This window comes from Vigna umbellata, chromosome 4, assembly GCF_029865625.1.
Source record: "Vigna umbellata cultivar VRB3 chromosome 4, Vumbellata_1.0, whole genome shotgun sequence".
In the NCBI taxonomy this organism is placed as follows: domain Eukaryota; kingdom Viridiplantae; phylum Streptophyta; class Magnoliopsida; order Fabales; family Fabaceae; genus Vigna; species Vigna umbellata.
The window spans coordinates 36815149-36830407 of NC_142168.1; the positions used below are offsets into that span (position 1 = coordinate 36815149).

Here is a 15259-nt window from a genome sequence, read left to right on the forward strand (position 1 = left end):
TTTGCAGAGAACTTTGAAAACAACTGCAAAAACCATTCCACGTTTTCGTGTTCATTATTTTTGTATTATGCAAGGGATTCAGAATTCACAGGGTTTGGAGATATATCTCTAAATATTTTAAGATAAACTAAGAAACTAATAACTTAATTACTATAATTATTGGTTATAATTATCATTGACCAGGTGTTTAGTTATATATGTAATTTTTCAATGATCTTAAATATACTTAAATATTAATTCAAAATAAATGTGGTCAAGGTTATAACAGTAACACATGTAATTTTTTAATAAAATTTAAATTAATTTCTTCACATATTATTGTTTGGTCAATGGTCAACATCCTCCTCATCATATCACAATTAACTGTTCACTAAGTTTTCCTATTTTATTACGTGTATATGTTTTTATTTTTAATTTTTTAGAATTTTTGTGGGGGAGCTTAAAAATTTCCAAAATGTTGTCATTCTGATTTAGGTTGTTTGAATATGTATCGTTCACGTAGAAAAATGATCAAATGGTTTTTGGAAATTTTTTACTATGTTCCTAAACTAAGAAAACAATCAAGTACTTACATATTACATATTTTTTTTTTGTTTAATGTGCTAATTAAAAATTTTCAAAATAATTTAGGAAGTTGTCCTTTAATTTAACCAAAAGTCGTGTATTAATTTGATGTCTTTTATTAGAAAAACAACAATAAGTATATTACTGTATATTATGAAAAAAAAATTAAATATGCTTTTAGCGTGAACTTTTACGTAAAATTAAAATTTATTCATGATTCAAATTTTGATATATTTTAATTTTTAAACTTTAAAAATAAATAGATTTAATTTTTTTTATCCAATTACATTTAAATTTTTTGATGTATTAAATGTCTTTCAAGTTAAGTTATTGACACCATCTCACACTTTTCCACTTTAATATTAATCTAAAATATCATTTCACAAACCAATTAAATTTAAGAACCAAAATTATCAAAGTTTGAAATAAAGAAAAATTTCAATTTTACCTCTAAAGCTACAAAGATATTTAAAAGAAAATAATCCCTTCCCACAAAAAGAAAACATATATAACTTAATCTTGAATTTATTTCCTCTGTACTTTCTACACCTGGATCTGATGTAGGAAATGATTTTTCTTTTTTTCATCTCTTACCTGTCTTATTTATTTTTTCATCTCCTTCCTTTTCATATCTTCTTAATACATCTAAAGATATAAATAAATAGCCCTGGTTTTTCGGTTTGATTGTTTAAACGATGAATAAGGCTAACTTTTGTTATTAAACATGTTTAAGTTTGATAATAAATTAATTAATAACTATCTTATGTGTCTAGTTTCCACATTTCCTAATAAAATTTTATCAGATTTTATTTTTGCTAAATAATTTATTATTGAGAAAAGGCACATTAATTGTAATAAATATTTCTACATAATAAATGAATAATTCTTTTAATTGATATAGAGTTTATAAGAGAAAAGAAAAATGACACTTTCGCTAAGACTTTTTGTTGAGTTAATATACTTATGTGAAATAAATTGAAAAGTAAAGTATTTAAGCTCTTACTTATTTAATTATATTTATAAAATGTATGTGTGCTAGTTTTACATTTTGTTAGAAAAGGATATTTGTATTTAATCTTCAGATTGCGAATAGTATATTAAGTGGTGAGTATAGTAAGAGATACTAGGCCTTGAGGTTTGGGTTGAAATAAACTTATAACTAAAAATAAAAGAAAGTGATGTAATTAATCTAAAAAATTCCTTTCCTTTCTTTTTCCAAAAAGCAAAAAACTTTTGATTTTTTTATTCCATCTTTCTTCCCCTCTTTCAAGCTCTAGAACCTATTATTATTGTTCTCTTCCTTTATGGAACTCAACCTTAGTTAAAGTGCAGAATATCCGTACAGACTTTTTTTTTTCTTTTATTTGGTAATAATTTTGAAATTGTGGGATGTTTGGATTTGATTATGGAATGTTATGAATATTTCACATGATTAAAGGATTCTATGAGTTCTATAAAAAAATATTTAATCAATTTTAATAATTAATCACTTATTAACAAATTTAGATATCATTTTATAAACTATAATGCTATTGATATTTAAAATTGTCTTTATTATGAATAAAAATTATAATTTATTTGTTAATTAAAATCTAAATTGATCTCTAACATTAACTATCAAAGTTTCATCTATCAAAATATTAGTTTTTAATTTAAAATTAGAGACTAATTTAGAATCAATAATAATAAGTAACAAAAATCTTAATAACTAATGTTACAAATAATTTTAGACTCAAATTTACAAATTAATCATAGAGACTGGGTGCTGATAATTTTTACTTTATAAAATGATATTTAACTTAATAATACAGTGATTAATTATTTTTATCTCTAAAATTAATTGTTTTTTAATGATTCTTTTAGTATTCTTTTGCTTCATCATCTAAAATATCTAGTTTCCTTGCAAAGTTACCATTATCATACATGCCAACTTAGGTTATTATTGATTATTCAAAGCTGTTGTTATAACACTTTTTTGGATAGATCATGATTATTCATTTAATTATAATTTAGTAAATTAAGAAATATAATTAATTTTAAATTGCTTGTTGTCATGCATAACTATTTTCTACAATATACTAATAAGATAAAAAAAATAAAAGATAAAAGTACACAAATATCGAAATGTTATAATCATTCATAACAGAGGAAACAAAGAGGTGAGACAATGACATTATACTTTAAATTAACTACAAAATGAAATTGGACAACATGATAAAAAAAAGTTATATATGTACAAGAAAGTGAAGATTAGGGTTTGAAGAAAGTTGAACCCTAGGAGGAGATGGATAGGATTACGATGGAGGTGGAAAGAGAGGGCTGTCTTGGCCGAGTGGTGAGGCCTGAAAACGCCGTGGGACGTTGGGTTCTGAAGCAGTTCTAAGGCCATACTTGTTAGCACCGGCGGCATGGTTGGAGGGACCGACATGGATTCTGCCAAGTGAGGATGAGGGGATTGAAGGTGAAGGTGAAGGAGAAGGTGAAGGTGAAATTGAGGGAGCAGAATGCATGCCATCATCATCATCACGAGCCAGCAAATGCTTCAACTCACCAACCACTTCACTCATCAGTGGTCTTCCACTTGGATCATGCCGAAGACACTGAACGGCCAACCTCATTGCCCTATATGCATCTTTGATTGGATACTGCCCTTCAAATCTAGGATCCATCACGTAATGAAAATTCTCTTTTCTCCTTATACGAGGACGCAACCAATCCACCAAGTGTTTCTCTTTTGCAGGCCTCATTTGATCCACAGCTCTTCTTCCTGTCAGCATTTCCAGGAGAACCATCCCAAAGCTATAAACGTCACTCTTCGATGTAAGATGCCCTGTGTCAAAAACATTCTTAATCTCAACCATCAAAAGATACCACAAACTTCATATTAATATAGTTTGTACCTTAACATTTTCATAACAAATTGATGAGATGTTTGAAAATATACTAACCTGTCAACACATACTCAGGGGCTATGTAACCTTCTGTTCCCATAATCTCCGTAGACACGTGATTTTTATCTCCCACTGGACCATCTTTTGCAAACCCAAAGTCTGAAAGTTTTGCATTGAAGTCCTGAAATGGTGAATGAAATCCGATCAGATGTTTATATTAAGATAGTGGAATCTAAACTACATATAGAATATGAATAACTCTGCTATATTAGGTTATAATTATATAATGGATGTTGTTATTATCTCATATATTTATACATATATTTATGGTTTCTATTATATCCTATAAGACGGATGAAATATTTTTTTCTTTTTCTACTTCCTACATTCCTACATTCCTTTTAAAGATAAAATTGTGATAAATAAAACTTCAAAATCAACAATATTTCGGATATAAGTTAATTCATCTCAATGATATTACGAGAGATATTTAGAATCGTAACCCAATGTAGAGTCCATAATTAAACATTAGTCCCTTAAATTCTCTAATAATATATATAATTGAATAAACACACTTATATTTAAATTTAAAATTTGAATATTTATGAATGCAAAGTTAAAATTATTTACCTTATCCAAAAGGATATTGGATGTCTTGAAATCTCGAAAAATCACTGCCCGTGCAGCTTCCTCGTGCAAAAATGTCAAACCATTGGCAGCATCCATTGCAATTTTAATCCTGATACGCCATGGAAGTCGCACAGTTCCTCCTGATACATAAGAATATTTCTTGTTATTTCCATTTTAAATCCCTAGCATACAATGGTACTATATTTTAAAAAATGACTTAAAAATTGCATTGATTGATATATTAGAACCAAAATTTCAATAAAATTACAACATACTCTGGAACAGATACTTCTCTAAGCTTCCTCGACACATGTATTCGTATACGAGTACCCTTTTATCTTCCTCCATGCAATAACCCACCAATCTCACTAGATTAGGATGATAGAGTTCACCCAGATATTTAATTTCAGCCTGCAAACACAGATCAGTGAAAAGATTCAATTTTTACACTAAAAAACACAGTCAGAAATTATCAAATTGTACACCTTCTCTGGTATCATGTGGTTGTGTTCATTACTCTTGTCTTGTTAACATTTACAGCAAGTCCTTAAAAGATACAAATTGTAAGTGTAGTTTTCTTAAAATGGTGAGTCATAAATTAGGGTTTAGGATGATCACATACAAGCCATTGTTTATGACCTTGAAATCCATTTGGATTTAGAGTCTTCACTGCTACTGGAACCCTAGTTCCAGGTGTTGCTGCAGAATTCCCTCTTTCATCAATCCAACCTTTGAACACAGTTCCAAAACCTCCCCTACCAAGAAAATTCCTGCAACCAAAATTCTGTGTTGCAATCTGAATATCGTGAAAAGTGAACCTCCGAAGATTGGAACAAGTTGCAATAAACTCCTGCCCTTCGTTGGTGGATGAGGGTTTTGCCCTTTTGTGCCGAACAATATCTCTTCTGACATTTTTTCCTGTTGATTACATAGAAAACAAAAAAACATCATAGAAAATTCAATCAACAGCCTAAAATTGTACACGAACCAGTCGCGTTAACAAGTCTAATTCAATTTTGCAACATACACAATGTATTCTTTTTCAACCACAAAAAGCCCTTTTTCGATTTTATCAACAACTAATTCCATAAACATAAGCAATCGATCTTTTGTTTTGGTTTCTCCAAAGATGTAATGAAAAATAAAACAATTTTCAAAATTTATAATCCGGATCTTTTTCGTAATTTTAAATTTCTTTTTTCCTTTTCTAGATGCATATCTATTACATTCATTTTCTATTTTTAACTTTATTTTTCTTCTCTCCAAATATTCTACGTCTCAAGGATGTAAAAGGATTAAAAATATGACAATAAATCAATGACCTTGATGTAAAATCCTAATCATAAAGATATTATTTTAATGAACTGATTTTATAAAATTAAATTAAACTCAAACTTTTTTACCTTAATATAGTCATAAGGGTGTATCTTAAATGATATTTGGATTAATATACTATTCATTATCGGATCCCATCAATTTTTATATTCGATGAAAATTTAAGATCAAATTATAGTTTATGTGAAGACACAAACCATACCTTATAGGGAATCGATTTTATAAGAACTAGTGAGTTTTAGATCCAAATTAATATGATTGATTAATTAAAATAGATTTTGATTTAAGGTAAATGGACATAAGAAAATGAGAATCGGAAAGATAGATAAAAAAAAAGGAAAAAGGGTGAAAGATGCAATTGCATATTGAGGATTTTGAGAGTGTACGAGAGAGAAAAAACTAAAAGAAATAAAATTAATAAATGTCAAAAATAAAACAATGTAATAAGAAGACAAATATTGGAAAAGGGAGAACTTTAAGAAGAATGGTTCAACAAGTTACATACCTTCACCATCTTTGCTTTTGTTGGAGGTTGCTTCCTCTTTTGAGCTGAGAAGCATGCAACCTAGAAAAGTCTTCAATTTCTTCCAAAACCTTGATCTTTCTTCAATGGCACCTTGAGCAACATCTTTGTTTTTCATACTTTCAGTTTAGACCCTTAAAAAATTTCACACACAAATTTTAGCACAAAATTATTAAAGATGACAAGGAAGAAGAGAAAATTCTAGGGTTTTGTGATGAATGAAAGGAAAACCTTGGATATAGAAATGCTTGTGTAAAACTATCTTGTGATGCTTCAAAACTTAATATGAGATGTGAAAAAAAGAGGAGCAAGGAATGCTTGTTTATATAGAACCTGTACTTAGCAATGGATGTTTCGTCTTTTAATATAGGTCAATGTGTAAACATTTATTATTATTATTATTACCAATTAATAATATTAAATAAATAAATAAATTATATACGATGAATTTAATGCTGACATATTATTTCAGGGCCACTCGGTACTCTCTTTTTTTTCCCACAAAATTAAAGAAAATATCTAACTGTTCTATTTTTAATCCATTTTTAAATACGTTACTTAGTTTACTTTTCTTTTAATTTGTTTCTACACAAACAGTTTTCAAGGAACAATAAACACGAAAATAAGGGTATAATTGAAAAGAAAATCACGTTTTCTTGAAATTTTAAAAATGATAAATAAAAAGGAACAAGTTTTTGTTAAAATTATAAGGAATAGAGAAAGAAATTTTTTTCAAGATTTTTTAGTAGAAAATATTACCTGTTTTCTTTTTTACTATAGACATTAATATCTACATATTTCTCAATCTTTTATCTCCGATTAGGATCAATATATATATATATATATATATATATATATATTTAGTAAGTAAAATATAATAAAGGAATAATTCTTCTAAGATCAAAATAAGTCTGATGAACTTGTTGCATTGATTAACACTCTTTCGGTTTTAAAATAACCCTGTTTTATATATAGTCTTCAAATTGATTGATGTTTTCAAATTTAAATGAAATTTATTTTTTCTAATTTGTCTCCAAATAAAATATATTAATTTTTTTTATAATTTGTAGTCCTTGAATTTGTTGAGAAAAATGGTGGACTCACTTTAGTACTAAAATTATTTTAATAAATATTGTTAATTTTAATCTGAAAAAACTTAAATACCAGCCATTATTTCTGAGATATGGAGAATAATAAATTATCCTCATTGGAATTTTAAGATGTTCAGAGGGTAAAAAGGACACATTTTAAAGATAAAAGTAACTCTCCAACATATATTATTTTTAAGACAACATTTATTATTAATAAAAATTACACTTTATTAATTAGCGTAAATTTTAAGTGTAACGGAAGTAATATATAACTGTGCTCAAATAAAGTGTTAAATAATAGAAAAGTACAATAAAAAGTCTAAAAACAACTGATACACACTCGTCAAAAATATTAAAGCTCAAGAAAAATAAACCAGAAAATTTAATAAATGTTTACACGGTTAAGCAGAAAATTTAATAAATTATCCAAGATCATTTGGAAGACAGAAATTTGAACAATTTCCTAGTCAATATTAAAGTAATTTTTAACTATAATAACACATAAATTTAAATTTAAATAAAAACCAAAAAATATGTAATTTGGATTATATTAAACGAAGAAAAATTAAACATTTTTCTCAGTTTAGATGAAAAATTATTAAACAATATTAGAGAGAGCATATGTAGAGCATTTGTTTTGACTGATTCAAGTGAAACGCTGATTTCCAAAAGAGATTTTGGGCGTTATGCATGAAAAAGTAGAAAGATGACTTGAGAAAATGGAAATAATGAATGAAACACTTAAAGAATCATAAAAACGCAATTAATGCTTCTCAAATGCAAAAAAAAATTGTCATAAATTCAGTTTCATAAGATGACGTTGAGTGAAGAGGAACATTGTTGGAAGAAGAGTAGAGAATGGGAAATTTTTTAATGATAATAATCGCCAAAATTTCTTGAATATAAAATATTAAATTATTTGTAAACATTAAGGCGGTGGAAAGGATAATTTTATTTTTTAAAGTTTTAAAATATAAAATTATTTTAAATAAATTTTTTTATCAACAATAATAAATATATTAAAAAGGATGATTGATTACCTCAACCCATATACAAATATATTAACAAATGAATTTGAAATGATTCAATGATAGAATTCACTTGATCAATTCTAAGTTTATATTATCTATTTTTAAGTTTTTTTAATAAATAAATAGTGCTAGGGTTAGATTAATATTAATACAATTTTTTGATGATAAATGTAACATCCCAAAAATACAGTATAAACCATATACGAGAATAATCACATATTAATAATACTACAGATCAGTTTTACACATAAAGAGATACTATTATGGCCGAATGGCCTTACATAATAGTAGGGAATTAAAACCGCACACTGGCTACAACTAGACCGAACGGTTTACAAAATAAACTTATACCGAACTGTCCTACAAAAGAAGAGGCCAACAACTAACCGAATGCTCCTAAGGTTCGGCCTTCACTTCCACCTCTTCCAGTGCTTCTTTCAGCAACTCTTCTCCTTCTGCTCACATCCACACGGATGATCATTGCAACAGGACAACAACCGAACGCACAACACAGACAAAATGATAAATAGGGTAAGCTTATGTAATTTAATTGATTCAATAAAACATACAATTTTCGTGATTAAATCAAACAACAACCAAATCATAATTCATACACCATAGCATGCAAAGACCGACAACTTGACTCTAATTGTCCGGACTGTATGAATCCTGTGTAGCTACGACGTTTGTGCACCCGGGTGATGTAGTAATTGGGATACCCTCAACAGCTGTTACCCGAGGTTAATCCGTTCCGTCCAAGTTAACCTTATGGACTAGGACCTCCTGCCATTCCCACACATGACGTACTCCTCTCTACGTGAGAATGAGTAATCACGGAATATCAGGATAAACGTCCGTTAAGCTTTGCCCACATTCATACTTTACCAATCAATAACCACTTTCTAAGACATTCCTCCCTAGAGTATTCTTTCATAACCAAACTATTTCATTCGCATCACATTTCAAATTCTCTTATACTTCATCATCAATATATTCAACTGAAATAAGATCACACTTTCTCATCATAGCACAAGTCCGACTGGAATAACACTTCTTAGAAACTAACATGACCGAGTACTATTTACGAATTTATCCACTTCAATAAACAAACCCCTAAGAGTTCAAACCGGACGCCACGAAGCCTAGGCCGAGTACTAAGACTCTAGGCCGAACACCTTTTAAAGACCAACACTGTTTGACACTCAATACTAATAACTTATGAGAAACTATAAAGTAACGAACACTATTGAGTTTGGCTGAAGACTCTTATTCTAAAAACGGTAATAATAGATTACTGAAACGAGACCGAGCGCTTGGTTTAAGACCGAGCCCTGTAGAAACCGAACACTATTGAACGAGCGCTGGTCCAAGACCAAGTATTTATCAAGAACGAGCGCTACTGAGACCGAACGCTTGGTCCAAGACCGAGCACTACTAAACTTACAAAATGAATATATATATATATATATATATATATACACACACACACACACACACTTGCGCCACACTTCTTTTTAATGAAAAATAACGATAACATCTACGACTTTAAGTAGTATAGTATACATTAACTAAATTGTTTAGGAAACCTAAAGGAGAACTATACTTAGGCCGAACGCTCATTTACATATATTTAATATTATAAAACGATCGTCATTAACTAAATTCTCTCCAGAAGAAGAATTTAGTTTAGACGGACGTTCAAAGGAAAACTGAATGGCCAATACTGACTCTCGGTTACAGTTTACATAATTCTGCAGAGTATTACAGAATGACTCTCAAACAATATCCCTAAAGCATGAGAATTCAGTTAAGACCATACACTTCCATGAAGAATAGAACGATCACGAATGACGCTCGACCACACTCACAGAATTACTCAGAATACTGCAGTTTGAAGATCAAACCCTATTTCAACTCAACTCACACCATTTATCAATCGTCCATCCACACGTCCAACATGCAGTAACACGCATATTTCATACTCATCAAATAATCAAACAAAGTATCATACAAATATACAAACGTTCAAAACAAGAATCTTAATCAAATTATATAAGCTTCCTTTACCTCTAAACGTAACCTAACGCTCACAGATGCAGAATAGAGCTCACCACTACCAAAGACCTTAACGTTCGACAGTCACGCTTTAAGAAACTGAACCAGACAGAAGACCAGACATACTCAGAATAATACGATTTGCTCAGGCAACCAAAAATCTGGGTTTTCATGCGAAAAGAACGAACGTGCTAAGGAGAAAGTAACTCACCGGCTTAGAACCACAACCCGATCGTTTTAAACGAAAGCCCTTGACGCCGGGAGAGTTCAAACGGTGCCTGAGAGTTGATCGAAAGAAGAAAGATGAGATTTTCTTAGAGAGAAGATGAAGGAGATTTAGAGAGAAGGAGGAGGAAATGATTTCAGCAGTTTGGAGAAGAAGGAAAGCATGCAAAGAAGTGGCACGACATTTGAAATTTGGCATTAAATACTGCCGTCACTAAAACCAAACAGCCACTCTCCTGCAGCCACCTGTTTTCCAATAACTGAAACTCTGACTCTCTCCTTGACACTTGGCTCCCACTACTTGGGATTTTTAGTGTGTTTTAATGGGTTCTGACAATAAACATTAATGAAACGAAATAAACTCAATGACACTGATAGCTATTTTTTATTTTCCTAGTTAATTTATATTGTTGCCAAACTAAAATAAATAACATTAACATTTAGTTGATATTAATATTAATTTTAATATTTATATTTATTTAAGTTATATTGATTATATGAACAAAAATTTTATTTATTTTATTATTTGTATCTAAGTCTTTACTATCAAATAAAATAAGAATTATAATTTTTTAACTCAAAAGATAATATGATAGATTTTTTTTTTCTAAATAACTTTATGCTAGACAACATCATGATGATTTTATTGAGAAAAAGAAACATGAGAAACTATATCATATCTATGATAAAATTACATAACATACAAAGAAAAAGAAAAAAACTAATATAACAAAACTAAGTAAGAACATTGATGAATAATAATAAACTCTCATTTCCTTCATGAAAATTGTCATATACTTTGAATTAGTCATGTAAAAACCTAGAAAATAAAGTATTAGAGTTAATAACTATTTTAAAATAACGAAACTGAGTATTTTAATTTTAAAATAATTTAATAATATAAATATAATTTTGTTTCATTATATAAAAAGATTAATCATCTCTTTAGAACTCTTTTTCTGAGTTTTCTTTTCTTTCTCTCTATAATCTCTTACTCTAGATCATTTGTTTGACGAATAAGAAGAACCTAGAAGATCATAACAACGTAATCTCCATTATCATCCAATCAGATTTCTTTCTAGAACAAGTTTGAGCTCCTTTTTCCTTTTGCTCTTTGTTTGAGGCCATGCATAGGGGTTCTATCGCATGTGTCGTCGAATTCTCTTTTCTAGTTTTTTGTTGATCAGAGGTCTTAAGAACTCATTTTGATCACAATTATGTGGTTTGTAAGCGTTTCTAGAGTCTCTTGAGCTTGAAGCAAGGGTAGTACACAATGTAGAGCTTGGTAGTATTTCTGATAAAGTAAGGGAAACTAATGGCCTTTCTTGATGTTATTTTAAGTGATGATTGTAGTTAGGTTATGTTAAATTGGAAATTTTATTTGTCTTGGTATAAATTGTGATTTGAATGATTTTAAAATAGTTAATTGATACTTGGTGTTGTGATGGATATTTTAGACTATAATGAATTTGATTGGAATTGATCTTGACTGTGAATTTTCTATGGTTGTGAAGTTGGTGATGCTGCTAGATTGAAATATTGGGAAGGAAAGGTTAAGATTGGTTGTAAGTCAATTTTGGTTTAAAAATGAAAGTTTAATAGGTGAAATTTTGAAAAACTGGTCTAAGTGGAAAAAAAATAATGTTTTAGGCTCTATGGCATGGTCATTTAGGACTTATTTGAATGGTGAGTTAACATAAAAATGGTTTAGAAATGTATGGTATATAATAGATTGTGTTTTTATGTTATAGGTGTATTTTAGATGTTATGGAGAGTGAGTTTTGATTTGGAAGGTTTCAGGTAGGTTGAAGTGTGTGGGGTCTGCCTTTAAGTCATTTGTGACTTGTTCATACCCCTAAGTTGCTTGGTTATGAGATAAAATTGGTAAAATTAGATTATGGTTGATAAAGTAGAGTTTTAGTTGTTTTTTAGTGGCAATTTCATGATATATTGAGTTGAACTTGGTTTGGGTTGAATTACATCTCTTGGATGGGTCAATGATGGCTTAGAACACCAAATGGAAGTGGTAGAAGTTGGTAGGAGTGCTTAAGATAGGTCTTGTTAGGTTTAGAGGGTGCAAATTCTGCAGAATTGGTGTTCTATAGAATTATGCAGAGTGGCTGGGCGAGCCAGTGGCTGGCTAGGTGTGTATTTGAGTGGCTTGGCAGTGGGTTTTAGTGGCTAGGCGAGCCAACTCGAGCTCACTATTTTTACTCTTGCTGGACGAGTGAAGGTTGCTTGTTGGGCGAGCCTACACTCGTTGGATGCCATGTTTCTGGAATTGGGCGAGTGGGTCTGGGTCTTCTTGGTTATTGTACTTGCTCTTTTTTTTTATGTTTGGTTTTAAATGGTATGATGGGTTATCTTATATTCAGTGATATGGTTTGAAATATGTGAAGGTATGGAATTAAGGTTTATAAGAGTTTTAAGGAGAATTCTTAATGGTTGTATCAAAGTTTTGTTGGTATGAATGTAGGAAGCTTAGTCTTGGGGGTTATCCTGATACTCTAATGATCATTAATTTTCAATTAGAGAGGAGTGATGCATGTGATGAGAGTAGCATGAAGTCCTAGTCTAGGTGTTCTAGTATGACCTAAGACGTGGAATAGACCAACATTATGTGTGTGGGTGAAATTCATTGACAATGACTCAATAGAGTAGTAGAGGCCACCACAAGTGCATGCGTAACTCGGCATTCATGCTATATGCTGATGGTCAAGTCTAGGCCTTTTGACATGATTAGGATGTTTGATTAGTTGGTGTGGGGAAAACTCTAAATTTATGGTTTATGGTCTAGATGTAGAAGAAGAAATTTTCGAAATACATGGTCAATTCTTTAGATTGTTGATTTATGATGATTATTCTGTATTGCTGAGTGATTATGGGTAAATATTAAGGTATGGAGAGTTCACTAAACTCATGCTATTCTTATTTATTTTAGTTAGCGTATGGTAAACAAACACTACCAAATTTAAACTAATTTCACATTTTTTTTAATTAATCTTTTACATCATATTCGAATCGACTAAACCGAAGTTAATAACATCGAAATTTGACCAACACTAATATTGATATATTTTCAACTTAATACAATTTTTTTAGATCTTGATACCATGAGATTCGAATGGTGTTGTAAAGTCAATGAAATGTGGGGCAACTTCTTACAACTCAAACATGACTTCTTACAACTCAAATATGGTTTCAAAAGGAAGGAAATTTAGGAGGATAACTCTTAGTTTTGTTTGCCTGTGCTTGATCTTTACTGTAAGATATAAATATATAGTATATTTTTTAATATTAGATTTGTGGAACTGTGGTTGACCTCATTAAATTTGCATAATGGTGGCTGACTAATAAGTTGTAGAACATAATTATGGCTGACTAATAACTTAAGATATTTTTTTCTTTCTCGTACTTTGAATGGTATGGGAACCCAATGATATGTTTAAAGGTTCTTTGGTTCGGATGTCACACTATTAACCTTAATCTCTTTACTAACAAGAAAAACAACAATGAAATACTTACATTACTTACGTGAAAAAAAGTGTAATTGTCTCCTCTATTATTAACATATATTAATTAAACACTATACATATTTATTACTTTAAAGAATAATATTATAATTAATGTGTGTTTACTCGGTAATAGATTATTGTTGACAAAAATAAAATGAGAGAAAATTTTATCATGAAAAGACGAAACTAATATATAAGTAATAACTGAATTAATCTTAAACTTGAATTTATTAATTTAAGGACTCAAACATTAATAATCAATGGATATCTTAGCTTATTTACCATCTTTAAATGTATTTGGAGATTAAAAGGAAAGACAGATGATATAACAGATGCGATAAATGAAAAAATAAAGTTCAAGTCATTTTATATATCAGAAAAGATTAAAAACTAAGGAGGTAACTAAGCTCTTGATCCTGTAAATTTTTTAAAATTAGATTCACAAAATTTAGTTTATGAACCCTAAAAAAGGACAATCTATTATAGTTTTAAAACATATAGGGACACAAATTTTTAGAAGGACCCAATGACATTTTTTTCAGTTTAGGAATAATAAAAAAAAAGCAAACAGTTTATAAAGCTACTGATTATCTTTTAACCAAAAATTCATTAACAATAAATCTTAAATTGAGTACAATATAAGATGTCTCAAACTTAAGATACGAATACATATTTAAAGAACCTAAATTAAAATGACGACACTGATAACCAATATTATATATATGCTAAAAACATTCTGTAGCAAAACAAAAAGCAAGAAAAACCTCCCTACAAAGTTCATAAGAAAATTAAGTAAATAGGTAGGTAATAATGTGACAATATATAATGACGCGTGAAAGTGATTATTTATGAGCTGAAGAAGGTTTTGAATGTTGACCAAAGAACAAAAATGGAATGAATAAAATTAAATTTCATTAAAAGAACTACGTGTGTTAAAGTTATAGTCTTGACCACATATATTTAAAATATTTAAGTATTTAAAATCATTGGTAAGTTATATATAAAAATAACACCTGGTCAATGGTAATTATAATCAGTTACTATTTTAAGTGATTAGTTTGTTATTTTTTTTAAAAAATTAGGGATATATCTCAAAGACCTTGCATACTTAAAAAATGATGAACAGAAAAAACTGAGATTATTATAGCAGTTGCTAACAAGTTCTCTGCATGTTGCATATCAACGAGTTATTATGACATACTTGGTTCAATCCTTTCTCTGAAATAAAGCAGTTCAGTGTTGTTTTATTCCATTTCTTAGCCATGTAATGTATTCTGTGTCTGATTTTCTTATTAGAACTGGTTTTAAGGCATCCAATTTTTCCTATGTTTCATTGCTTGTGTTTACAAATTCTCTTTGCTGTGTGAAAACTGTAGGAAATATGAACAAGAACTAAGGA

At 29.5% G+C, this 15259-nt stretch overlaps 1 protein-coding gene across 1 annotated transcript; it reads right to left on the reverse strand.

The window, feature by feature from the left end:
- Positions 1-2748: 2748 nt before the first annotated feature.
- LOC124826044 (putative serine/threonine-protein kinase PBL11) lies at positions 2749-6074 on the reverse strand. The gene is made up of 6 exons (XM_047298799.2): positions 5926-6074; positions 4708-5003; positions 4361-4496; positions 4086-4225; positions 3513-3636; positions 2749-3394 (listed from the first exon to the last, which is right to left on the reverse strand). Exons 1-6 carry the CDS (start codon positions 6059-6061, stop codon positions 2859-2861), a joined length of 1368 nt encoding a protein of 455 aa, XP_047154755.1. The 5' UTR covers positions 6062-6074; the 3' UTR covers positions 2749-2858.
- Between the last annotated feature and the right edge of the window lie 9185 nt (positions 6075-15259).